Source organism: Citrus sinensis, chromosome 1, assembly GCF_022201045.2.
Source record: "Citrus sinensis cultivar Valencia sweet orange chromosome 1, DVS_A1.0, whole genome shotgun sequence".
Lineage (NCBI taxonomy): Eukaryota > Viridiplantae > Streptophyta > Magnoliopsida > Sapindales > Rutaceae > Citrus > Citrus sinensis.
Window position 1 is genome coordinate 20772811 of NC_068556.1, and position 26234 is coordinate 20799044.

Below are 26234 nucleotides of genomic sequence, written 5' to 3' on the forward strand. Positions count from 1 at the left end.
TTATCAAATAACATATTAAATCAGCGCAAATGGAGCTTATGTTAACCTAAATGGAAATGAATATGTAAACGACCTCGGTTGCCTCACTGCTAAATTGCTCGCCGTAATCGTAGGCAGGATTCAATCTTCGTGAATCTCGCTCGGAGTTATACAAAGATAGGGTAAGAAAGTAACATAAAAAAAAAATTTAGCTAGTTCTTCACGTTCAAAATTCAAATCTATTGTGAAGTGCTGGAAATGAATAATATAAACCAACGCAGGGTGTAGTTTCCGCAGAATTCACACATTTTCCTGAACTTTAACATTCATCCTCTTGTTAATTAAACAGACAAATAACTATATGGTGCTTCAAACCCGGTTGTATGCAACTGACTTGCTAAAGAGCTTGCGGATATACAACACTTGAAGGGCACTTGCCATGGCCAGCAGAACATATTCTCCAATTGTGTAGCCTAAAAGACGCTTTCTTGTGCTCTCATTTGCTGCAGTGAAAAATACAAAATGTGGCATGTAAGTAATAATCAATAGGAGGTTACATCGTGGTACAAACTTCAAAGCATTGTGAAATCAGATAAAGGTATTCGAACTGAGAAACTTGTATCTTCAAACAAAAATGCTGAAGACAAACTAACTAAAAAGTCCTTGTTGAACTAGAGAGATCACCACCCACGGAAAAGGAAAATAAAAAAATATACTTCCATCCTGGATGGGTACGCCGCATCATCACCCACCTTGACGCACTACTCTACTTTTTGGGTCAGAGAGTGAACTTTTAAATTAATGTTTGATATTCAAACTTCGGAAAAACAAAAAAAAGACAAATTCCTACCCACAGTATTGCTCAATACAGTGAGTGGAACGAGACTTTCACTGAATATTTATATAAGATTATCGTTTCCACAATGCCCAACGCAGAGGCAGGGTTGCCATATCAAGGTGAAACTTTAAATTATGCTAGAACAAGGGGTAATAAAATCACTTTCCAATATGTCTACCCTATTCCTTCAATCAAACATGAACAAGATGAAATAAAATGAAACTAAATAAGATCTTGTTCAAAGGTAACCATCAATTGACACCTACTACAATAACTAAAATTGCATTGCCTAGGGCAACCGTTAAAAGAAAAATGAAGAACAAAATGGTGAGCTCCCTGGTGATGGAACAGGCAAATGTTCCATGGACTACAATCTACAGAGAATTGCCTGATACTTCGAAAAACACAACAGAAAGAGGGTAGGAACAAACATAGCTCCTTAGACAATCGTCCTATAGACACCATTAGCACATCAGAACCCTCTGAAGAGCATTTGAGAGAAAAGATAGGTGGTTGCTGAAATCCTATATGATTGCAGAGTCATTTTAAGCCTCCTTGTGGTTTCACCAAGCAACTTCTTGGACAGTCATAAAAATAAAAGTAATTTAGATAACTAAGGGTAAAAAATGTCATTGTGTCACTTGTAACCATTTCAACCCCGTAAGAGTTTTAGTTTATGCCCTCAACTGCATTGTTGGTTCACTAGTGTTATTGGACTACAAGAATTGGAGGTCGTCTCTGTCATTATCTCTATGTAAACTCGATTCCATCCAAGTTTTCTTGTAGAAAAAGTAGAGCCTCTACCGGCTAAGCAAGTTGACACCCAAAACAGACAGTTGACATACATTCGCAAGAAACTGCAGTTCGCATGTGCCAGTCACTAATTTGAAATTGAAGAATTCAAGATATCTTACGGAACAAGTGCATTATGCATGTCAATATATACTAGAAAGATGAGATTTTCTGTGTAACATACTGATGCAAATGAAACTTTGTGCGTGCAGGCACATGGTTGTATCAATATCACTCACATTGACTATCCAATAAAACCCTTAAGACTCTCACCCTAATAGATCAGAAATGTGTATACAAATACATTAGGAATATGAAAACTGCTAATCTAGCAATATTGCACATATGCACACGAATCATAAACAGAGGTATCAACAAAATAACTTGGCTATATAGATTTATGATACAATCCAGGAAACTGAAGAGGGACGAAAAACCAAGAGATGAAACATCTTACTATGACGATGTCGAGTATCACGTGCTCTCAAGTACTTCTGCTCTGACACGACAGACTCCAATGCCTCCCTCAACTCAGCAATTTTCACATTAATTGGGTCTAGATGTTCTGCAATACATAACCAAATATGTGTCAGAGATAAAGCAAAATAGGGAATTATAAATAATACACACCAGCCTCAAACATGTTGCTAAGTCAACAACATTCAGCAAGCAATTTAGGATGCACAAATAAAATTTGAACCACTGTGTATCGCAGATATTCGCAGGATGAATTAATACAGACATGGATATGAACTACCATATACTACAATGAAAAGAATATTAACACAGGAATCAGAACTGACCATCTTTGGCGAGGTTATGCTCATTGGGAATATGGCCCACATGAATATAGAAAGAGACTGTTTCTGGTGTAGAATATGGATTATTAAAACAGAACTTGTACATCCCACTTCGTGGAGCCTTAAATTCAAACTTGTCTCCAGATGTCCCCTTAACAGTGTGTACAACATTTCCAGCAGGAGATGTCACCTGCATGAAAACCCAAGATGATAAAAATGCTCGACTAACATATGATAAATCAATCTAATATCCACTCTAACATATAGTGTCGCTATCTGGTAAATTGCTCAATGTGTCAAAATAATACATAAGACAAATGCAGCTCATAAACCACAATATTGGCGATTGTCATATATGTATAGAGACTCCATGACCACAAGAAGAAAACCAAGGTTCCCAAAGCAGAACAGCTCATAATCCGTACAGTCAACCTAAACAGATAGCTAGAAGGACTTTGTAAACCCTTAATTTCAAGAAACAACCACACTAATGATTTCTTAATTTCCAAGTTCTTATGCACATATTGCTCATTCCACCATTGTTCAAAATCAATGTATCAATGACTATTCCATTTCAAGTTTGTAATTTTGCATAATCAGTATAAAGCCTCAGCCTCTAAACCTACAAATCAATATCCAAAACTATGCAAAATAAAATTATCAAATCAAAATTGAATTTTATGGACTAAATATTGATGAATTTTAAGCCAAACATGCAAGTTTTAAGTTAAACTCAAAACCCTAAAAGGAAGCAAACTTCACCAGTGAAATCCAATGTCGAAGCAAAAGAAGTTCATAATTTCGTCAAACTATACTTATTTAACCCTAATCGAACCAAAACAGCATGCATTAATAAAACAAGTCGATGCAGTGAAACTATAAAACGGCGCGAATCTCCATACATACAGTGAAATCAATGCCGGGGTGATCGGTGCTCCAGAAGATGTCGTGGTCAACGACCACGAAATTTCCCGCTACGGTGTCGCCTTCGTAGATGACGTACTCATAGACGCATTCCACGTCATTTACCGTCACCGAGAGAGACGACAGACGGCCGATCAAGCTCATTAAAAGAGCTAGGATCATGTACGTCGCTACATATCTGTGTCTCTGTCTCTTCTCCATCTTTGATTTTGAGATCCTGCGTGATGACCGATGACGTCGATAGCTGAGGCAGAGCAGAGATGGAACTGTTAGTTAAATGATTTTACATTTCTGCTATATTGAATAATTTTTAATTGTATTCAGTAAAACGACATCGTATATGGCTTTTTTTCATTGTATTATATATTGTCGAATTACTTGGCCCATTGGACTGGAGTGTTGAGTTTAGTTACATTGTGAGCAGCTGCTCGATCATCCCATGTATTAAAAATTAATTACAATTCAAAGAGGAAAATTACAATTGAAAAAAAGTATACATAAATTAAAGTGGCATTATGGATTAATAACTTAAAAATATTACTTATTAATTCATTCCATAACCAAAGAAAATAATCATTGATCTTTCTATCATCAATTTTTTTGATGTTGTGTTAGTACATGTTCGGTACGGCTTATCAAACAGTTATAAGTGCAGTGCTTATTTAATTTTATAAACCCTTATTAAAATTTTTTATTATTATTTGATTATTTTTCTAATAGTTTTTTTTTAAATTAAACAAGTTATTTTGTCTCTAGTAATAAAAGGTCAAATTTTAGGTTTTAGGAATAAAGGTTAAGAAGATTTTCTTAAATGTTAAAATGTCTGAAATATCATTTCCTTATTTAACAATCTTATCTCATTCTTTTTACATCATAACTTCATAAATTTATCTATTAAAGTAATTTTATGATTTTTAATAAAAGTTCTAATTGACAACCAAATAACTAAAATTTTTAGGTGAAAACAACTAAAATTCTACTTAAATAATCTATATCCAAAAAGCTACATAAAATGAAGCCTTAAGTTAAACATAGTGCTTGAAATAACAACCGTTAATTTAGTATTTTGTATTAAACTTGGAATGAAAGACAAGACAGGTATAATTTCTTTGTCTTTATAGCCTAAAATGGATATAATAAATAGGAAAATTTGATTATTAATGAATTTTTAATCTGGATATATATGGATCCCTATCATATTGAAACAACTCTCATTATTAATATTAAACGGATACCCATTCATCTAAATTAAATCTTCTAATTGAGGATTAGTCTAAATAGCGAACTTTAATTTAATTAATTGATTTTTCTCCCTAGCCAGATTTGTTTTTTATCCTGACATAACTGCTGCTTTTTACGTTATTAAGAAAATACTATACTTATCTGCATGTCGTTTTGATTGTTGAACCGAAACAAATTAAAATTTTTACTTTGAACTGAAACAAAGTAAAGTCGAATCAAACAAGTTCGAGAGCTTTGTTTTAGTTGTATGTATTCATCATGTGATCGACCCGGCACCACAGCTCGATGATAACATCACAACCATAACGCAATGATTATATATTATTTCTCTGTATATACTGTTCGTGGTTTATATCCATCGAAAAAAAAATTTGGGAAATTTACCCATTTGACTTCCTTCCAATTGTCAATATAAAAAATGACCACATTATAATTTTCTTACGACAGCAATCATTTACAAGGTTCTTAGACCAACGTACCGCTAAAACTAAACAAACAAAACCCCAACTCCCAATCAACATCTGAAGCTCTTCACACCCCATCAAAACACTCCCTATTTCACCTCTCTCACATTCATAAAACAAAGTTATTTATCCAACTGTCACAAAACCCACATTTCACCACGTTCATCAAACTAAAATATTTATTTAAGCATTAAAGATAAAATCAAGCAACAAATTAAAGAATAATAATAAGTTAAGGTTGGTATTTCTTTAACTTTTATTTATTTATTTTTTTAGGTGGAATTTTATACAAAAGGTCGGTTGTTTATTTTATTATAATGCGAGTACAATAGATTTATAAATTAGTAAAATCATGGTGAAATTCAATGAAAATGGGTTTTGAACGATATTGAAGACGAAACCCAAAATCAAGGCGACAAGTACCTGTCACCCTCGCGACAAATGACTTGTCGCCTGGGCGACAATCACTTGTTGCCCAAACGATAGGATATTGCATGTTAGATGGTTAGTGCTCGTGTTGCTATACAATCACTTGTTATTCGGGTGACTTTTTCTGTCACTTGGGCGATAGTGCTATGACCCGAATCACTTGAATTTGTTGATAATTAATTATTTAATTAATATAGTAATATTATTGTTTGGAGTGTTATTAATTAAGTATTATCATATTTTGCATCATGTTAATGGAGTTAGTTGTGCTTAGGCTGTAGTTTGATGGAGCATGGGAGATTTTGAACGATGATCGTATGGAGTACGAGAATGGAAAAGATACTGCATTTTGTTTTCAGAAAGATGCAATCCACCATATGTACTTTCTTCTTCTGATACTTGAAAAACACGAAGAATACCATCTACTGGTGAGGATATCCCTCGATCTACTATAAGTTGCGATCGGTGCAAGGAGCAGCCATAACCGCAAGAAGTGTAAGAATCCCCTTCCGATAAATCCATAGTAATGGTGTCTAATAGTGCGTTTGAAGTTTAATTTAATTTTCTAACTTGTATTATCTAATTTGGAATAAGTTTATTATGTTGATAATTAATGGTGTCATGTTGTTGATTGTAACTAAGCAATTGACAATTATCGAAAAAATCGAGCATCAGACTATGTCACCATGAGTAAAATATGTGATCTTGTATGACATAGACTCATCGCCTGGGCGACCCAGCCTGTCGCCCGATTTTCTAGAGAAAGTTGTTCATTGCTTGATTTTGTAATAAATAAGTAACTCTTGGAAAAATCAAGCGACAAGATGTGTCACCTATGCGACAATCTATGTCACAAGCATAAAATGGGTGACGGCATGTGTGGCGACAGGCTTGTTGCCCGAGAGACACGTCTTGCCGCCTGGGCGACACATCTTGCCGCCTGGGCGACACATCTTGCCGCTTGATTTTCCAAAGAGTTGTTCATTGCTTAGATTCTGTGGTAAAGAGTTGTTCATTGCTTAGAGGCAACTTTCAAAAAAATCGAGCGAGTTATCAATAACAATCTTCTTCTTAAGTAAATCTCCAAATTATTGAAATTAGGTGTACGATCTAACATTAAATAAGACACGTATGTTAACATAAATACTCCAGAGTCGTCACGTTCTATATATGGGCGAATCTACAGTCGCCCATATGCTTGGTTGGGTGACGCAAGCATGTTGCCTGCGTTGCACAACCAAATGGCCATGCATGCCTTGGGCTTTTTCTAGGTGAAAGGGGTGTGTCGCCTGCGTTGCCCAACTATTAGCTCATGCCGCGCATGGCCATTTGGTTGGGCAATGGGGGGAAGCCACTTGCGTTGCCCAAGCTTGGCATGGCCAAATTTTGGGCAACATAACCAACCACCACATTCTCGATTGGCCGACACACCAACCGTCTCTTTAACTTCAAAATAACTTTAAATTTAGATCAATAATTTCTTAGAGGCATTCAAACAAGCATGTGACATTTATTAGATATTTTAATCATAAGAAACTTATAATATTTTCATACCCAATACATATCCTAATGATTAACAATGATCGATGATCAATCAACCAAACAATTTAAACAAAAATTAATCTAAACTGATTAAAAAAATCGAGAAAATACCTAAGCCGCCAAAATCAAAAGTGAAGGAACTTGTTAGAATCAAACTATAACTTACACAAATCATCACTAAAAGTAAAGGAGATCACCACTAGAAGTGAATGAACTCGCCGGAATTTAAGAAACGCCTAAAGTGAAGCAACTCTTTTGGACGTAGTTGGGGGCTTGGGGCAATAAGAGATGTTTTTGGACGATATTAGGCAAAATATTGTGTTTGTTTAGTTTTGAGAATTTAGGAGTATTTTAATCTAAAAATCTTGTAAATACTTAATATTATAAGAAAAATTAAAATGTGGTATTTTTTGCTATTAAAAATTAGAAAGCGGTCATATCGGTAAATTTTCCAAAATTTTTCGCTTCACGAAAATTGATGAAGAGTAACATAATTATTAAATCTTTCAAAGGTGAAGCCGATAACATTTTTTGTATGAGAGGAAGGCTTATTAAAAAAATAAAAATAAAAATGAAAACAAATGTTATCTAATCACGGGCTGTCCATGTGGTATTTGCCTATTTGGTGGGTTGTTAGTTGGTCCCTCACTGAACATGAGAGCTGGTAAGTCTAATTTTTTGTTAGGTTCTTTATGTTGTCTCTGCAAGTCTGCGGCTAAGATCTACTTTCTGTGTAAAAATGGAGGAGAAGCCTCAAGTCCATGTTCCGAGAGTGAAATTGGGCAGTCAGGGTTTAGAGGTAAGCTAATATAGCAAACATTCTGGTTGTAATTATCAACAAGATGAGGTTCGGTTCGTCGCACCCATTATACACTGCACTTAGGAATTGAGATTTTTGCTTAATCAAATGCTAGCTTCAATTTTCTGTCCTGCCATGGTTCCTTGGCATCGATGTTTGATGAATTGTCATGTGTGTTTTATCTGTGGGTATAGTTTGCAAGTTGTAAGGGTTTGAATTTGTGAAAATGTAGTCTATTTGCTGAACAGTGGCTGTGTTAGTTGTCTTATTTTTTAGCTGTTTATCTAGGATGTTGCACAGCTTGATATATGTAGAGAGGACTGAAGTTCAAGGCTCCATGTGAAACAGCTCGAATCAAATTAACATGGACGAATTTGATAGCTGGTACTGCTTGACACTAAATGAAAATAAAATTTTAAAATAATAAAAGAATGAAGGATCGACTCAAGAGAAAGATGTACCTTTTACGTTTCTGTCTGTATATTGCATTACGCAAGTGTTTGTATGGAAATATTAAATATCCAACCTGTTTGGTAGACAATGGGTTGGTTATTTACTATGATTTCTGTTCCTTCTCTACATTACGTGGCCCGATATGGATACTTTTGCAGGATAGGATCAAAGAAAGTAGTAATTTAAGGGGACATTTGATGAACCAAATTCTTAGATTGAAAGCTTCAATTTAGGAGTGGATTTTAAGTGTTGAAACTAATATGAGGTTAGGCAAATAAACGAGTGTGTGTGTGTGTATCGAAAGCTTTTCCTAATAATATCATGATTTCAGGTTTCCAGATTGGGTTTTGGCTGTGGGGGACTCTCTGGGATATACAACAAACCTCTTTCCCATGAGGTCGGATGTTCAATCATCAAGGAAACTTTTAATAGGGGTATCACCCTTTTTGATACATCAGATGTTTATGGGGTTGATCATGACAATGAGATCATGGTTGGCAAGGTACTATTTTCGGTTTCAACTTCAAATTATCTGATAACTGATCTGAAATAAACCCAAAGTTGACAGAGCACACAATTAATTTTAAAGCTCACAAGGCTTAGAGAATGGTGACAGTATACACTGGTTAAGAAATCTAATTCTCATATGTACAGGCTTTAAAGCAGCTTCCTCGTGATAAGATTCAGTTAGCAACAAAATTTGGTTGTTTTATGCTAGATGGGGTTTCTATTGGGGTAAAAGGCTCACCTGAATATGTACGGAAATGTTGTGAAGCCAGTCTAAAGCGACTTGATGTAGACTATATTGATCTCTACTATCAGCATCGTGTGGACACCTCAGTATCAATAGAGGATACGGTAAGAATTATTTTGTTATATGCATTTCCTGTTCATTGAGTTTTGTTCATTCTATTATGTTAATTAAGCTAATATCTTGAGATCTGATAAAGTTTGAATTTGATGTTGTGTTAGATGGGGGAACTCAAGAAGCTAGTAGAGGAGGGAAAGATAAAATATATTGGGTTGTCTGAAGCCAGTGCAGACACAATAAGAAGAGCCCATGCTGTCCATCCCATAACAGCTGTACAAATGGAATACTCGCTGTGGACTCGTGAAATCGAAGATGATATAATTCCTCTCTGCAGGTTTCTTCACATATTTTTACCTTACAATCCTTCTTTTTGTCTCCAGGAAGCTTTTATTTTCAATTCCTGGCAATTGCTATTGTTCTACAGATGTTAAGTAATATTTCACCTTTCTCCTCAGAGAGCTCGGTATTGGCATAGTGGCATATAGCCCTCTTGGTCGAGGTTTCTTTGCTGGGAAGGCAGTTGTGGAAAGCTTGCCCAGTGAGAGTATTTTGGTATGTGTTACAAAGCAAATCTAATAATTAAATCTACAATTTTATCCATTTGACTTTCCTTTCTATTCTTCCAGTTTGTAAACAGGCACACGTTGTTTCACAATTTCACATTTTTCCTCTTTGAAGCTGTTTTCTATTTTCTGTCACAGGCAATGCATCCTAGGTTCAGTGGAGAGAACTTGGAGAAGAACAAACTTTTATATACGCGTTTGGAAACCTTGGCTGCAAAGTATGGGTGTACTACCCCTCAATTAGCTTTGGCGTGGCTTCTCCATCAAGGGGATGACATAGTCCCTATTCCCGGTATATATTAGGCTCTTAAATTCTTCTAAATGACCTGTTCAACATGTTTGGATTTGCTTTTCAATTTTCTTTGATAAAAGAATGGTATAACATTCATACCTCTCTTTTCTAGATAAATAATATTTCAATGAATGTAAATTTTACTCTGCTGTGGGATTTCTAGCTGGTTCTTGCATGACTTGTTACTTTTCACTTTCATATTATACAGGGACAACTAAGATTACAAACCTTGATAACAACATTGGTTCTTTGGCGCTGAAGCTTAAAGAAGAGGACTTGAAAGAAATTTGCAAGACCATTCCTGTTGACGAAGTTGGTGGCCATAGAGACTACAGTAATTTGTCTGGTTATGGGTACAAATTTGCAAATACTCCTAGAAAGTAAATATTCCAAGTGGATTAAACTGAGGTGTGGAACTATGGAGGCATGTCATTTCATCTCTTGCTTCCTTCTTATGTGTAGTTTATTGAGAATTAAGCAAGAAATATTCGTGTAAATGCTTGATTCGTACATTAGCGATTAGCCCTTAATTCGAACATCTGTTCTCGGAATTTTTTTTTTTTTTTAATTTGTAAAATTGAACGTTGTATTGACAAACAATAACAGGAACAAATCCAGTTTGACGGTTTACACACATTTCTGCTGCTTAATTATACATGCAATAAGGTAGCACAATCATCGTCTCTGGAGTCTTGGTCATTTCTGTTCATCTGAGTGCACGTTAGCCCTGTGAATCTGACGCAGTGAGAGAACTCGTCAACTTTATGAATTGCTAGTTAGTAAAGTAACGACGGCCAAAACCAAAGCACGCATGCAGACTGCCAAATTGCATCGCTGGAAACAAGCGAGCTGGCTAAAGAAATCAGACTAGCAAACCATGTGACGAAATAATTACGTCTTTAACTAAGAAACAAGAACTACATGTCGTGGTATGAGATGAACCACTAGAAGTAGGAAGCACTTCAAAAATCTTGGAAGTGACATGTTTCTGGTGAGTAAGTGGCCACGTCACAAGCTTCCATTACATGTGGACAAAGCAAACCCACGTGAACGAATTAACTTTTCAAGAAAGATCTAGACTACGTGGAACCGAAATATCCACCACTCTCTTCGGTTTTCGGTTTTCAGTCTTCAGCCCAACCTACTATATATACCATGCAAACTTTGCTCTCTTGTCTCAAGAAATTGCAAACAAGGAACCCGCCGACCTGAAGCACCCAATTCCCGAATTATACTTTGTTCTGTTTTCTACTTCATAAATTAAAAATGGCCGCATCACTTGCTACTCAATCTATGCTGGCAAGTCCTGTAGCAGCTCGTGTGACTGGTATCAGGAGATCCGGGGCAAACCAACTTTCCTCCGTCAAGTACTTGCCTAGTCTGCGTAGAAATGTCAACTTATCCGTGCGCTGCACGGCAGAGGTAAGTGAAGCCACGGTTCCACAATACGAAATGCAGAGCTTTACCTAACGTGAAATAACAGTTTTACTAATTGCATGGGGTATTGATATAATTTTACAGGATGAGCAGCAGCAGCAGCAGAAAGATGATCAACCAACCATACCGAAAGCTGAGCCTCAGCCACCAAAGAAGCCGCGGATGAGCACGGGGTTCTCTGAGGTGTTTGCGTTCAGCGGGCCGGCACCGGAGAGGATAAACGGGAGGCTTGCGATGATTGGGTTCGTGGCTGCATTGGGGGTGGAGATATCCAAGGGTCAGGATGTGTTTGCCCAGTTATCAGACGGTGGGGTTGCCTGGTTCTTGGGGACCAGTGTTTTGCTCACGGTTGCGTCCCTGGTTCCTTTGTTTAAAGGTGTCAGCGTGGAGTCTAAATCGGATGGGTTCATGACTTCGGATGCTGAGTTGTGGAATGGGAGGTTTGCTATGCTGGGCCTTGTTGCTTTGGCTTTCACCGAGTTTGTTAAGGGTGGCACCCTTGTTTAAGCTTAATTTTGTTTAGATCTGTAGATCTGTATTTTTTTTAACTAATTAATGTATGAGATCCTACTGTAATTAAATCTCTATTTCTCATGCCATTCTGTAATTCAACCACCATTTTCTAGTTTTTTTTCCTTTTATTACTAACTAATATCTAATCATACAGTCATAAGTTTACTGGAACAAATATGGATTAATATTATTATGATAATTCAGAAATTTATTACAATATTGAGATGTATCTTTTTTTGAAGATAAAAAAAGATGTGTACTCTACTCATATTCATGATTAATACAAAGTTAAGAGTTGAGACTTAAACTTGTGCCCTCAAGTTCATTGCTACGAGCCCAAGAGTGCCACACCCAGTTGTGGAATACTTGTAATTTTTTTACCATGGCCACAAAATTCTTCTATGCAATTTGTGTCGCACTCAGGGAGCTGGCAATTTTAAAGCTAATATTCATTAATTTACATTAAACAGTAATTAACGTAACAACATCGGATCATTTTTGAAGTAGAAAAGTTAGTTGAATAAGAACAGGTGCAAAAGGATAAACTGAAGTATCTATGGAAGCTTAACAATTTTTATTTTTATTTTTTTGGTTTCATATGTTGTGTTTGTTGAAGATATGAGCTCATCTAGAGGTATGGTGCAATCCTGAGTTTGAGCCTATCTCTGTTCTCTGAATTCTCATTTGCAGAAACTGAATGTTGTTAGTGCTTTATAAGGCAAGAAGCCAACCAGCTAAACTATTATTAAGATCATATGGCTCTAACTGAAAAGCTGAAGTAAAATTAAGAAAATTAATTTTAATCGCTTCGAAGGAATTGACCTCCGAATTTGGCGATGGCTGAAAGTTTAATTTATTGCTTGAGAATTAGCCTTCGTGACATTAAAATTTAGGGAGCGTCTAAGTTATAATAATTGTAACATACATTTCTCATGTGAATCACATAAAATTATAGGACTCATAATTTGTGTGGTTCACATGAAGAATGTATGTTACAATTATTGTAACTTAGCATTTGCCTAAAATTTATAGTAATAGCTAAAACTTGAGTTTGAGGAGGAAATTCCGAATATTAAAATATGAAGAAAATAAAGAGTCATTCTTGAATTCCGTTTGGTATAATTTTTTAAGTAGAGCTTTAGTTAATAGAGTTTTTTATTATAAAAATTTTAGTTGTTTGGTTCTCAATAAAAGTTTTTATTAAAAATTTAGGAAATTATTTTAATAAACAAGTTTTTTAAAATTATATTATAAAAAATAAAATAAGATTTTTAAATAATTAGAGGATATTTTATATATTTTAACATTTTAAAAAAAGTTTTTCAACCTCTATTCCATAAAAGTTTAAAATTTGAGCTTTTACTAGTAGAGATAACATATCTTATTTAAGGTTCAAAATCTTTATTAAAAAAATAACCAAACAAGAAAAAAAAACTATGATAAGAGCTTATAAGATTAAATAAACACTTATACATATTAAATAAGTCATATCAAATATGTATTTATACATGAAACTAATTGTGTGGAAAAGCTAAACCTCCGAATTTGTCAATGGCTGAAAGTCTGATTTATTGCTCAAGAATTAGCCTTTGTGACATTAAAATTTATAGTAATAGCTAAACCTTGAGTTTGAGGAGAAAATTCTGAATACTAAAATATGAAGAAAATAAAGAATCCTTCTTATACAGGAAACTAATTGTGAGGAAAAGCTTTTGCTTAGGGATGACAAGAAAATTGGGATCTAGTTTGCATCCACAGAGATCGGAATCTGCATAATAAAAAATGTGAATCAAGATGTGGATATTGAGGATGGATAACTAGGTATTCAGATCTGCATATTTTTTAAAAATTTAATTAAATAAAAAATAAGACATATATAAGAAAATATAAGCCCTAAGTTAAAAACACATCACACATAAATAGGATAACACACCCAAGTATGCATAAACATTATCTTATATTATTTTAGATTTGTTCAGTACTTTATATTATTTTAAATTTGTCATTTGTGGTGCTATTAACTTGGATTGTTATTAATATTTATTCTAGATTTGTTTAGTATTGAATGATTATTATTATTTTTTTATTTTTTATATTGGTAAAATGTTATAGTTTTGTAAATAAATGTTTTAAATGTGCGGATCCACATATCAAGAATATTCGCTTAGAATCTGTATAAATTTACCAACTTCTGAATTCTGAAAAATTAATGTGGATTCAGATTTGGATGCACCTACACTTCAATTTAGATTTTGTCATTCCTAAATTGATTATCTTTCGAGAATAAAATAATTTAAACAATGTCAAAGATGATATTAATTCGATCAGGTAGATTATCAAGGCTTGATTTTCATTTATTTATAAAATTATCACTGTATTTAACATGACATAAATGATTTAAGAGATTTTACCAATCGAATTAATTGACACTCATTTGTAACCAGAATATATAGTTACGATGAATTGAATTGTTATTCTTGGTTTTGGATAAATCGGAACATCCAGTTATATTCGAATGAAATTAATTAGAAATTAAAATTACATATAATATAAAATTGAATCCGAATAAATATACGGGAGGGAGGTGAAACTCATCGACTTGCAGGCGCCATGCACCTCGAAAGCACGGAATAACTTTTGCCAAGTTGATCGCTACAGACTGCAAAAAAAAAAAAACACAAGCAAACAAGCTACGTAGCTGCTAGCTAGCTAAAGGAAGAAACAAACACTTAGTGTCAAATTTTGTTTCCGTGTTCAAGTTAGGACCAGCTATGAGCATGTGGCGACATAAGATGAGATGACTAGAATGACCTAGTCGTAGTCGTGGCCTAACTCGAAACCTAGGAACAACGTTGGCCTCAGATTCACAAGATCCCCATCTGGTGAGTGTAACCAGGCCACGTCCCAAGCTCCATCACCTATGTGGACCAGCGAAGTCACGTGAACGAAGTAGCTTTTGGCGAAAGATCTAGACTACGTGGAACCTAAATATCCATCACTCTCTTCCCCTCCCCCACACTTTATTACTTACTATAAATACCATGCAACGTATGCTCTTACTGATCATCAAAATTGCAAGTAAGGAGCCCATTAACCTAAAAACTCCCAGTTGCTAAATTATTCCTCCGTTGCATAATCTACAAAAATGGCTGCTTCACTCGCCACTCAATCTATGCTTGGAAGCTCTGTCGTCGCAGCTCGTGTTACCGGCACCAGGAAATCTGGGGTGTACCAATTTTCCTCTGTTAAGTACTTACCTGGTACTCTGCAGAGAAATGTTAGCTTATCAGTGCGCTGCATGGCTAAGGTAAGTAAAGGCTAGAGTTCTGCTTTATATTTACTTTTTACTTTTGCTTGAGAACTAGAGACTTTACACTAATTGCATGGGTGCAATAACAATTTTGTAGAATGAGCAGCAGAAGGATCAATCAACTCAGCCACCAAAGCTACCGCGTATAAGCACGAAGTTCTCTGACGTGTTTGCGTTCAGCGGGCCGGCACCGGAGAGGATAAACGGGAGGCTCGCGATGATTGGGTTCGTGGCTGCATTGGCGGTGGAGCTATCCAAGGGTCAGGATGTGTTTGCCCAGTTATCAGACGGTGGAGTTGCCTGGTTCTTGGGGACCAGTGTTCTGCTTTCGGTTGCGTCCCTGGTTCCTTTGTTTAAAGGTGTCAGCGTGGAGTCTAAATCGGATGGGTTCATGACTTCGGATGCTGAGTTGTGGAATGGGAGGTTCGCTATGATGGGTCTTGTTGCTTTGGCTGTCACTGAGTTTGTTAAAGGCAGTACCCTTGTTTAGTTAAGTCCAATTTTCCAGTGATATGCGGACTGCGGAGTCTTGAAATGATAACAAGACCCTATCCTTAATACTTGAAGCGCACGTCATGTTTCTTCCGTGGCTAATTATTGTGTATGAATTATGGTGGTGTTGTATGTAAATCTCTGTTTTCCCATGCCAATTCTCTAAATAAATCACCCTTTTCCGTTTTGAAATTGGAATATATGCACTTTTTAGTTTTTAGGGTTTGGGCCAAATGCTGGTTAACAAATTATTTTTGCATTAGTTGACTAAAAATATAAAATAATAAAAATAAATCAAGCAGCTATATTATATTACGTTAGTTTATATAATTTCAAAAATTACTTAAAATTAAATTTCTTTTTATCTCCATTAAAATTTACATTTTAATCAAATATTCACCATGCATCCTGATGGTGCCATTATGAATAAAAGACAAGCAAATCTGGACTTGTAAATTCGGAGATACAAGAAAAAAATTTAACATTCTCTAATTTTAGATCAAATATTAATATGTTGAATCGCCCTAAATTGAGTCCAATAATGCTAAAGTCAAAGGTTGGCAGGTGGCTTATGGCTCCCTTTCGTTGCAATTTGATATTTTGGGAATGAGTTCTATCAAATCTGTTCAAGAAAGAACATGTATGCAAGTGACATGACATTTAAATTGGACAACTGAAGCTCAACCTACGGGCCCATATTGAAGCCTCTTAAAGAAGAGATCGTGCTTCACAAGCATCAATGGAACAAAAAATGTGAAAGATCAGTCCATGATGATAATGCGATAGAAAGGTAGAATTTTTTATAACCAGCATAGACACGTGAATTGAATTTTTTTTTTTTACCTTTTTTGATCAGGGGTGAACCAATTTTCCCCTGTTCAGTACATTCCCAGTAATCTGCGTAGAAATGTTAACTTTTGAGCGCGTTGCCTAGCTGAGGTAGTCAAGTAACGATACCTTTTTAAAAAAAAAAAAAAAAAAAAAATTCTCTGCGGTTTATAACTTGTTTTGCTTGACAAACAATTAACTGAACTGCATGGTTGAAATAATAATTTTGTAGGATGAGAAGCCTCAGCCACCAAAGCAGCCGGGGACGAGCACGAAGTTCCCACACGTTTTGGCTTTCAGTGGGAGGCTTGCGATGATTGGGTTTGTGGCTGTACAGGCAGTGGAACTATATCCAAGGGTCAGGACGTGTTCACCCAGATATCAGACGGTGGGATAGCGTATTTCCTGGGGACCAGTGTTTTGCTCTCGCTTGCGCTTCTGGTTCTTTTGCCTAAAGGTGTCAGTGTAGAGTCGAAATCGGATGCGTTAGTGACTTCGGATGCTGAGTTGATGAATGGAAGGCTGGCTGTGTTGGGTCTTGTTGCCTTCGCTTTCACCGAGTATGTCAAGGGCGGTAGCCTTGTTTAAGTCAAGTCTTGTACGTCTTGTAGAACTGTGTTTTTGCTAATACATAGTTTATATGGAAGATTGAAATAAAGAACGCGCGTTGTTAAATACCATGCTTCTTTGTGGCTATTTGATTTTATTGTACACAAGTCTCTGATCTCCAAACTAAGGTGGCGTTTGTTTTTTAACTTAATGACTTAAAGTGACTTAATTTAATTAATTAAGTTAATTAGAGGTGTTTGTTTTTATAACTTAATAAGACTTTTTAGATAATTTTGACTTAATAAAATAAACTAATTTTTTTGGTTTTTTACTTAATGAAGACATTTGAATTAAATCAATTACTTTCTAATATCAAAAATATTCCTGCTTTATTTTTCATGTCTATCCCAAAACTCACTCATAGACATTTACCTCACATAATAATCTCATCATTATTTTTTTATCTGTCATGAAATCCCTCCTCACTTTAGTATCAACTCGTCAAGTACTGAAATTTTGTAAGAATATGCTTTTCGAATTTGCTAATACTAACTGAAAGAAACTAACCTCCCTTTGCCTCTAAATCTTATGAAAAATTCAGATAATAATTTCTTCAAATCAATATCCAAACACCCTACCTCTTTATCTAACTGAGGATCCTGAGACCTGAACCTGGCATCGCCTTCACCGTCAATGAAACAGCATCTAAACAGAAAAATCAGGGAGCGTTCTGGCACAATCTGATATCTCTAAATTTATTCGTTCATTCATTCACGATGCTTTTTGATCATCTAACAATCAATTCCTCATCCACCATACACCAGCTAATTACAGAGTCAACGTCCATCTTAATGAATCCAATCTCTTGCATCATATCCATGATTTTCCAATTCAAAGCACTTGAAAAATCAGAGTCCATCGAATAGCGAGGTCTTCCAAAGATACAAATTTATAAGTGGGGGTCTCCAATACAGCGAGGATGCAAAAGACTCGGTACAGGATGAAAATTACCAAGTAAAATAATTTTTTGATTTTTATATTACTAAGGTAGAATTGAGCGTGCTCTCTTATTCATTACATTGTATGTCGATCTTGTATCTATGACAAAATGGCCTCTACAGTGTCTTAAACATATTGACAGAAAAGAATGAGAAGAATACATTTTTTAAACATGTAATCTATTTACATATTCACCATGCATCATGAACATCCGGAATCATGCAGCTATGGATCAATATTAACTCTTTGCTCATTCAACTCCCCATTTTGATGTTTGTTGGGTTCCCCATCGTCATTACTCTCCTCCTGCAGTCAAGTGAACAATGATAGTCATGATGAGTAAAAACAAGACAAATTAGAGTTTGTACATTCTGGAGATGCATGAAAAATTAATAAGCTCATACTAAAAATGGAAGCTCCAACTTTAGATCAAACAGTAATACCATAACAGATTCAGAAGAGATCACAACACTTACTTTTACAGGCAAATCCACTGGGAACAAATTTATCGCACTGGGATTAAAGCTGAACCCACTGAATGAAGTTAAACAAGAAAGACAAGATATCAGTGACATATAAGAAGTAGCATGCAAAAATTAAAGAGAAATTTTAAGGATTAAAAAGTGACTAAAACGTTGGATCATGGTTAACCATGAAACCAAATTGCTAGGAAAAGTCAAACCAAATAATCACATCAAATATTTGGACCCTATCAGTCTTTTCCTAAGGACAATTTGCCTAAGTGTGGTTATCTGGTTAGTAAGAGAGAATGGAGTAGGAAAAATACCAGCGTGATAGAACCAGTTGCCAAACATATGGAATAAAGAACTCCTCTGGATGACTCTCTTGTTCATATGAGAAATATAATCGAGTAAACATCTGTCATAAAAGGATCCAGATTTCGTAAAATAAAAAGGGGAAGAATCATCTGGATAAAAGTCCCAAGTTTAAACAATAACATCCAAAAGCGATCGGCTTTCACCTTTAAACCATCGCCTCGCCAAGATCTACAATTGATAATTATGGACTGCAGGACCTTTTCCACAGACCATTCACCGTCCACTCTTTGTGCATCAAGCCGACTATTGAAAAAGTCCAACACCTATAAAAGCCAATGCAGTCATCCAATTTGGTCGCAGCGAGAAAGAGTAAAAGAGTGTAAAGAATAGAATTTAGACACTCAGAAGCCTTATAGATAGGCACTACAACCGCTACCGATCCTTGTGATATGCCAAATCCAAATACTTAATATAAGAGAGAATATACAAGTTTTGACATAGAAACCATCTGCTTACCGTGTATATATTTTCTAGCAGCTCATTGAATCGAGGATGACTCTTGAAAGGCTGAAAAACCTCCTCCCTGTGCAATATTGCATATACAACCTGCTAAGAACATTTAGTTAAGAATAATGACAATGTGAAATCTGCCAAATGGCTTATGATTGTTAGGGGAAAAAAAAAAAGGGACAAAACCTTGTCTCGTGACTTAAATGGAAACTGATACCTCTGGATTTCGCGGCAGGGCATAAGTCAAAATTGCATTTAATATTTCAAGGACAATTCTCAGGAAATCCGTGTAAATGTGCAATTCTGCTGACTGCAGCAAAAATAATCTAGTTTAGCAAAAGAAAAAGAAAATATAAGATACGATAACATTGGAACAGCAAAAAATTTTTAAGTTATTAATGCCATATATACAAGGATGAAAAGGATCAGAATGACTACCATATCTTCTGCAAAGCTGTCTTGTTCTGTTAAGTTGCCTTTCTTGTCATCTCTTCGATCTGCTATTTTGTTGTACCTGAAGTTGATAAATTCGGAAAAACAATATATAGATCATGCATTATTTTAAGAAACAAAAGTCTGCTTGAAAATTTTCAAATTAACACAGCAGAAACAAGAGAGAACGGGGGGACATACTTTCGTGAGAGCATATAAAAAAGGCTGACCAATCTCTGTGATGCATATGCACTCAAACGGTGGACATGAGGTGCCATGTTTGCCAAAGTTGCAAGACAGGTTGTATGGAGGTAGACATCCTGTTATAATTTAACATGTAAAAGGCTTTAGTAGGACGAAACTTGCATAATGAACAGAGTATAAACATCTACCATATGTCTATCCATCAATCTAGAAACTTACAAAACATGTCAAAATGGTGACTACCACAGGGAAATATCAAGTGTTTTGAGCATAAAATATGATATAGTAATGATAAGAATACAAGTCTCTACCAGCATAACAAGATTTAATCAGCGTACAACATACAACGGATCCTCAGTATTAAGGATTTTAATGGGGTTTTGGGTGAATTAAGGGAATCCAGTTCATTTATAGTGACATATGGACCGAATCTAGAATGATAGCATTGATTCCTCATACAAAATTATGATCTGACCAAGCATTGCCTAACAGATGGAAAGCACATTTTATCCATATACAGAAAACTAGTTTGAAAAACTGTAAGACATCTCAGCTCCTTTAATTGCCCACTTCCCATGCTCATCATAAGGTTATGTCTTTCAAGCCTTCACGTTTTTGTCATTCCATTGATTAAAATACAACAATAGGTTTTCTTGCACTAAATTCTAGCTTTCTTCATAGTATAAAAACAGTACAGTTAGCCCCAATAATATGTGAAAGCTAGCATTTGCTTTCACAATGTCAAATTAGCAATCACCTCGTTTCTATCTTGCCACAGTCCTAGGATAGGAATTCTATACAATTTTCAAGGAGCACCAAGATCAACAGACACACCAATTGATTTATAAGAATCTGACCTGACATGTATAAAAAAAGAAAGGTACTTAAACTGCCATAAAGTCTATCAGAAGCATTAGGTGGTCACTTTTTATACGATAACATTGACATAAATGATATTTTAATCAAGCAATCAGCTGTAACACTCTCAACTAACATTCAAAGAAAACTTAACAAGTAGTAAACTTTCAAGTCATACCCGCAGCTTGGATAGGTTATACTTCACAGTCCTTATCAAGATAATGACCAATAGAGATCCAAGAGATGTCTGATGAAGGAGGTGCTCTTTGTACCATGGAACACTGGGAAGAATCTATACAAAATACCAAATATGTCAACACAATCCTTAAGTAATCCAGTCAATGGTTGGCCACTAGAGCAGATCCTTACCATTTTGTGAATGCTTGCATTGAAAGAAGAATCCTGACTAAGTATGAGAAGGATAATCAGCAACATGTATATTTGATTAGGAGTCTTCTTTGAAGCATTGTATAATGTTTCCAAAATTGGCATCAACTGTCGATTCCATAGTAAAATAGAATAATATTAGGATGAGCAGCAGCAAGCTCATATAACTAAGACTTGATTAATAACTTATTACAGCCCAAAAATAAATTAAAAATAGAATAAAATAAAAAATAAGGTAAGGGAAAATATCTCATATAACTAAGCTGCACTCAAAAAGCAGCATGATATTGAGATATGGCCCTTGAGATGACAGTGTAAGGCTTCCTTTTTTTGTGCTATGTGGAGGGGCTAAGAAATAAAATGATTGTATTCAGAAAGAAGACTTCTGCGAATATAAAGAAGCAATGTTCTGTTGTTTCATACCAGTGTATCCAGATCAGTTCGCACCAAAACATACTCCAAAAAGCCAGAGTTCCCTTGCACCAATGAGTAAAGCAATAGAACTGCAGTCTCATCAGCCAAGTACCTGCAGAGCAAACATTCATGTGAGATAAAACTGATGAAGGGGAACAAGTAATTACAACTTAATGATGATGAAGAAATAGAGTCATCAGTGGTATGCCATTGCTTTCAGATTCACCAAAGAATTATTGCTCACGAAGGGCGTGGAGCCCAAGCCATTGAAAAAATACCAGCCATCCAAACTGCTGGTAACATGTGCAAAATTCAATATAACTAAATCTTAATGCGGTGCATCCTCATTAAATTTTAACCCACAGATCAAGTTTGGCGAACTGAAGCAGAAAAGTATCAATATAACCTCACAACAAAAAGATTCTAAACTCGGGAAGAGGAAAAATGGGGCACTCACATTCCAAGTGTATCAAATAGAGAAGCAAAAGGTAGCCTCACAACTGGACCACTATGTGCATTCCCCTCGAGATCCATATGACCAACTGCAAGCAGGAAATATTTACCAACAAACATACAGCGTGTCAACACAAGAAAAGAAAATGAATAAATAAGTAATGATTTACCAAACTACCTAAATACCATTCTTTAAAATTAATATTAATGGAAAAACAAGGTCAGCCCAGACACTGCTAAGGAACTCTAGTTTAAGACTGGGGCCCCTTAAAATATTGTTGCTATGATGCTATCATATAAATAAACACAAAAGAAAGCAGAGCTCACATTCAATATCCCTTGCATTTTCTAATGCATTGCAGTAAGGATTTACAGTAAAATGCGTGCTCGATTTGGCCAAAGAATCGGAAGTGGCACTGTCGTCGCTTCTATCTGTTATGGATTCATCATTCTCAACACATTTATGGTAATGAATGAGAACAAGTAGGACAAGGAGGCTGCAGTCAGTCAATGGATTTCTTGAGCCTTCACCATTTGAACTGACCAAATAATTAAACGGCAACAGCACAATCGTTGCTGCAGGTCAAATATATAATGTCAACCAAACTGCCTGAAAAATACATCCATTGTCTATCATCTACAAAAGAAGAATCTGCAATACATGATCAATAAGACTCCAAATGAAAACAATTTCAATGTAGAAAACAAGCTATAAAATAACCACATACCGGCAGCAGAACCTACTCTCTGCAGAACACCAGGCTGGTTCTCCTCTGAAAATATAGAGTAAGATGAACTGTTCACAGAGATACGAGGTCGTGTTATGTAGTTGAGTAGCAATCTGCGGACCACTGAACATACCAAAGAACTTTCCTGAAAATTTAAGTTGAACTTTAGAAATTTCAACAAGTTTGGAAATCTTGAGATAATGAACAAAAAGTCTAAATTTCATATTGTAACCTCAGTCATTGCCGCATCAATGAAAGGGTGTACATCTTTTGGTCCCAGCGATGGCACAGAAAGAAGCTGAGTCGACATTGCAACGAGCATGAAATTAAGAAGCTCCTGATGTAGGTTGTATGTATGGGGACTTGCAAAAAGAAAATTCTTACTTATAAGAATAATGGACATATATCTCAACAGCTAGAACACGCAGAGATTCAGTGATATACCTTACATCTACCAAGGCAATAAAACTCAACACACTATGCATAACAAGATTTTCAATGTTTTGATCTGCAAACAAAAACAAAGCTTCAGGTTGATGAAACTTCATAAAGAGTGGGAAACCTTTATTAACCAAAAAGAAAATTTCCCAAAGACAAAAAACTGGAATCACAAAAGGTGGACCCCTTTCAAATGACAAGTTTTGAAGAAAATACGTTACCATTGCCAGAACAATGCCTACAGAATTTATAATTACTATTAATTTGAGACTCAAGAACAGCCATTTCACAACCCCCTCTTGGCCACTCAAGTCAATAAGCCCTCAGGATATTTGTGCTTTGTTTCATTCAGAGGATCAAATTAGAATTAACATTTAAAAGATAAAAGATAATTACCTAACACAAATTCCTTTGGAAGTGGTTCACTTTCGTCAAGAGACAGATGTAATTCCTCAAAATTCTCGCTCTCAGCATTTTCTATTAGGTACTTGAGAAAAACTGACGAAATGTACACTGCATTAATAGCCTTCATAATAGCCACTGATGCAGTGCCAGAAGATGAAATACACTCTTGCAAGCACCATGTCAGGTGAATCAAAATCTTCGCAAGATGCCTAGTATAACAGTTGTTTTGTGCTGCGCAACAGTAATACAAAGAGACCAAATCTATCAATAATGTATAAAGAAAACATACAAGAAGGAATGCACATTAGTAATGTATAAAGAAAACCAAATTTTTATTGTTATTTTTGCAATTTTTTAACGTTGTAGGTATTAAACCTTAATTTCTTCTCATTTCTTTCTGTTCTCTATTTTCTTATTAACGTTGAATTATTCTAAGTACTTTAGTTACCAAGATCAATTCAAAAATAACGAAAAATTCAAAGAATGAGCATTTCAGTTCATCAAACACAACAATAATCAATAAAACCACACAAAGACGCCGCTGCTCAATGGCCTAGAAAATTCTTCGATCAAGCACTAAATTCATCAAATAAGCAAATGAAATAAACTCAATGCATTAAAAAAGTAAAAAAAAAAAAAGCTAAGTGACTGACCGAAAGCCTCGCAAGCTTGGTGGACTCGGTGAGACGGCCAGTGGAGGCTGAGCGGGAGTTCGAGAAGTTTCTGCCAGAAATCAGAGGCCAAGGGGAACGATTTCTCGCCGACAAACGTAGCAATTAAATACTCCGCCGTGTCCTGTGGCCGCGAGTCAGCAAAACGCGGCGTCGAAGGCACTCCGCCCATTGTGTCAAGACTCAAAGCCTTTGATCAATTTGGTAGTGTTAACGGCTCGGTTCGGTTCGAGTCGCGAGTGCGAAGTTACTGAGTCAACTCTGATTTCGGAGACCTGAGTTACGAGATCAACGGCATTACGCGGAGAGAGTGTCCGAGACGTGGATCTGTTTCTGGCTGCCTTTGAAATCGAAAATGAAAAATGAATTTAGAAATTTGGAGTTTCTTTTGTTTCGTTTATAACAGATAGAAGCCAAGGGAGCGAGCTTGTAAACGAAGCTTGTGAAGGGAGGGATAAATCCACGACTTTTTAATTTTCTTTTTTTTTTTCTCTTTTTCTTTTTTGTTAAGAGAGAAAGGCGATTCGTTTGCGGATGATGAGGCGTCATTAACTTCAATTGCTTCCCACTTTTGGACGAAAATGTCCTTCTAATTAATTATTTAATGACGCATCTAATAATGTTTTTTATACGACTTCTCTACTAGTCAAAATACGTTTTTAGATTCCAAAATCTCTCTCTCTTTTTTTTCTTCGCATTGCTAGGTTTGTTTGAAACAACTTTTCAAAAAAAAAAAAAAAGTTTATTTGAAACAAAAATAAACTTATAGAAGATAAAATATATCTAATTTATTTTTACTTATCAAAGAGGTTACAATCTCTCAATTAAATATTCGAGTTCTTTCTTAAATATATTTAAAAATTTACTCCCAATTAAAACTTAAGTTGGCATCTTTCTAATTAATATGAGTGGAGTAAATATTATTCCAATCTTTATAAAGATAAGATCGTCTCAACAGATTTGTAGTGTCAATATCAATATATTTTTTATTACAATATACAAATAAATATTAAAAAGAAAAGAGGTTCCAAAATTTTTACTAAATTCATAATTAACATTAAAATAACTTTTTCCAAACAATATATTAGTATATGATCTATTTAAAAAGTTGCAATTAAAATTTATACCATATATTTTCAAAGAAAAGAAATTATACCAGACTCTAATATTAGATAGTATAAAAGATTAACTATTCTTATCCAACTAAAAATTCCCTCACGAATATTTTTTTGGTTGTTAATTCCATAATATATTTCAAATAAAACATGCCTTATTCTTATTTCTATACTATTATGATATCATGTATTATATGATTCATTAACATTTTAAAATTAATTTTATTTAAATAAATTTCCGATCGAAGATGTCTCAATGACCTAATATGAATACTTTTCTGCAACTACAAAAAAAATTTATTCATTCAATTTATCTTGGAAATTTTATTTGGAAAAAAAGACTTCATGGGCATTTGGGTCATTGCAGAGAACGGAGGATGAAGTTTCTCTATTAATTGTAGATCTGTAGTCGTTTGCAACAGTAGGTTTTAGCTTCGTCGGCAAGACCCAGGCCAGGAGGCCATCTGTAAATGCTACACTAAAGCATATAAATAAAAACAAATAAATAAATACCATTTATATTTGTTTATTTATTCATTTGGGCTCTCAAAATCAGTAACACTCTTTTTTTTTTTTTAAGTATGTTATATAGAGATATTACTGACATTACATCAGACATTACAATTAATATTTACAATCATACTATATAACTGGGACCATCATCATACATTGACACACTGAAGTATATGCCCAGATATTTTAAACCCTCTCTAATATTCGAGGGGTGCCTGCTCCACTCACATTTCGTAAGGGAGAGACTGTCTCCACTCAATTAATTGATAAT

General features: G+C 35.2%; 5 protein-coding genes and 1 long non-coding RNA gene across 6 annotated transcripts; 4 read left to right on the top strand and 2 right to left on the bottom strand.

The window, feature by feature from the left end:
* Positions 1–219: 219 nt before the first annotated feature.
* Positions 220–3614, bottom strand: LOC102627026 (transmembrane emp24 domain-containing protein p24beta3). Its single transcript, XM_006489404.3, has 4 exons — positions 3316–3614; positions 2413–2599; positions 2067–2174; positions 220–482 (listed from the first exon to the last, which is right to left on the bottom strand). Exons 1-4 carry the CDS (start codon positions 3532–3534, stop codon positions 349–351), a joined length of 648 nt encoding a protein of 215 aa, XP_006489467.2. The 5' UTR covers positions 3535–3614; the 3' UTR covers positions 220–348.
* A 4016-nt stretch (positions 3615–7630) lies between these two features.
* On the top strand, positions 7631–10564 carry LOC102626740 (perakine reductase). Its single transcript, XM_006489403.4, has 7 exons — positions 7631–7809; positions 8594–8764; positions 8917–9120; positions 9235–9407; positions 9529–9625; positions 9775–9928; positions 10137–10564. The coding sequence occupies exons 1-7, from the start codon at positions 7750–7752 to the stop codon at positions 10310–10312; spliced, it is 1035 nt and encodes a 344-aa protein (XP_006489466.1). The 5' UTR covers positions 7631–7749; the 3' UTR covers positions 10313–10564.
* A 533-nt stretch (positions 10565–11097) lies between these two features.
* LOC102578039 (early light-induced protein 1, chloroplastic) lies at positions 11098–11990 on the top strand. Its single transcript, XM_006489402.4, has 2 exons — positions 11098–11350; positions 11450–11990. The coding sequence occupies exons 1-2, from the start codon at positions 11195–11197 to the stop codon at positions 11870–11872; spliced, it is 579 nt and encodes a 192-aa protein (XP_006489465.1). The 5' UTR covers positions 11098–11194; the 3' UTR covers positions 11873–11990.
* Positions 11991–14936: 2946 nt separating this feature from the next.
* LOC102626141 (early light-induced protein 1, chloroplastic) lies at positions 14937–15872 on the top strand. Its single transcript, XM_006489401.4, has 2 exons — positions 14937–15185; positions 15286–15872. The coding sequence occupies exons 1-2, from the start codon at positions 15024–15026 to the stop codon at positions 15676–15678; spliced, it is 555 nt and encodes a 184-aa protein (XP_006489464.2). The 5' UTR covers positions 14937–15023; the 3' UTR covers positions 15679–15872.
* A 604-nt stretch (positions 15873–16476) lies between these two features.
* On the top strand, positions 16477–17183 carry LOC112495606 (uncharacterized). The gene is made up of 2 exons (XR_003061955.2): positions 16477–16619; positions 16741–17183. It is a non-coding gene; the product is annotated as an uncharacterized LOC112495606 (long non-coding RNA).
* Positions 17184–18064: 881 nt separating this feature from the next.
* On the bottom strand, positions 18065–24855 carry LOC102625677 (uncharacterized). The gene is made up of 18 exons (XM_006489400.4): positions 24318–24855; positions 23656–23895; positions 23266–23329; positions 23054–23183; positions 22822–22966; positions 22421–22669; positions 22098–22182; positions 21650–21752; positions 21209–21334; positions 21018–21131; positions 19979–20097; positions 19784–19859; positions 19563–19655; positions 19352–19441; positions 19039–19158; positions 18844–18935; positions 18533–18590; positions 18065–18362 (listed from the first exon to the last, which is right to left on the bottom strand). Exons 1-18 carry the CDS (start codon positions 24505–24507, stop codon positions 18282–18284), a joined length of 2175 nt encoding a protein of 724 aa, XP_006489463.2. The 5' UTR covers positions 24508–24855; the 3' UTR covers positions 18065–18281.
* Between the last annotated feature and the right edge of the window lie 1379 nt (positions 24856–26234).

Excerpts from the sequence above, each read along its gene's own strand:
- LOC102627026 (XM_006489404.3), bottom strand. The coding sequence starts at position 3,534 with ATGGAGAAGAGACAGAGACACAGATATGTAGCGACGTACATGATCCTA. Across the intron at positions 2,600-3,315 it reads ACCCCGGCATTGATTTCACT|GTGACATCTCCTGCTGGAAA; the intron begins GTATGTATGGAG and ends GTTTTCATGCAG. Across the intron at positions 483-2,066 it reads TGATACTCGACATCGTCATA|CAAATGAGAGCACAAGAAAG; the intron begins GTAAGATGTTTC and ends TTTTCACTGCAG.
- LOC102626740 (XM_006489403.4), top strand. The coding sequence starts at position 7,750 with ATGGAGGAGAAGCCTCAAGTCCATGTTCCGAGAGTGAAATTGGGCAGT. Across the intron at positions 8,765-8,916 it reads ATGAGATCATGGTTGGCAAG|GCTTTAAAGCAGCTTCCTCG; the intron begins GTACTATTTTCG and ends TCATATGTACAG. Across the intron at positions 9,929-10,136 it reads TGACATAGTCCCTATTCCCG|GGACAACTAAGATTACAAAC; the intron begins GTATATATTAGG and ends CATATTATACAG.
- LOC102578039 (XM_006489402.4), top strand. The coding sequence starts at position 11,195 with ATGGCCGCATCACTTGCTACTCAATCTATGCTGGCAAGTCCTGTAGCA. Across the intron at positions 11,351-11,449 it reads CCGTGCGCTGCACGGCAGAG|GATGAGCAGCAGCAGCAGCA; the intron begins GTAAGTGAAGCC and ends ATAATTTTACAG.
- LOC102626141 (XM_006489401.4), top strand. The coding sequence starts at position 15,024 with ATGGCTGCTTCACTCGCCACTCAATCTATGCTTGGAAGCTCTGTCGTC. Across the intron at positions 15,186-15,285 it reads CAGTGCGCTGCATGGCTAAG|AATGAGCAGCAGAAGGATCA; the intron begins GTAAGTAAAGGC and ends ACAATTTTGTAG.
- LOC102625677 (XM_006489400.4), bottom strand. The coding sequence starts at position 24,507 with ATGGGCGGAGTGCCTTCGACGCCGCGTTTTGCTGACTCGCGGCCACAG. Across the intron at positions 21,335-21,649 it reads GAACTGATCTGGATACACTG|TTGATGCCAATTTTGGAAAC; the intron begins GTATGAAACAAC and ends TGGAATCGACAG. Across the intron at positions 18,936-19,038 it reads GGCGAGGCGATGGTTTAAAG|ATGTTTACTCGATTATATTT; the intron begins GTGAAAGCCGAT and ends CTTTTATGACAG.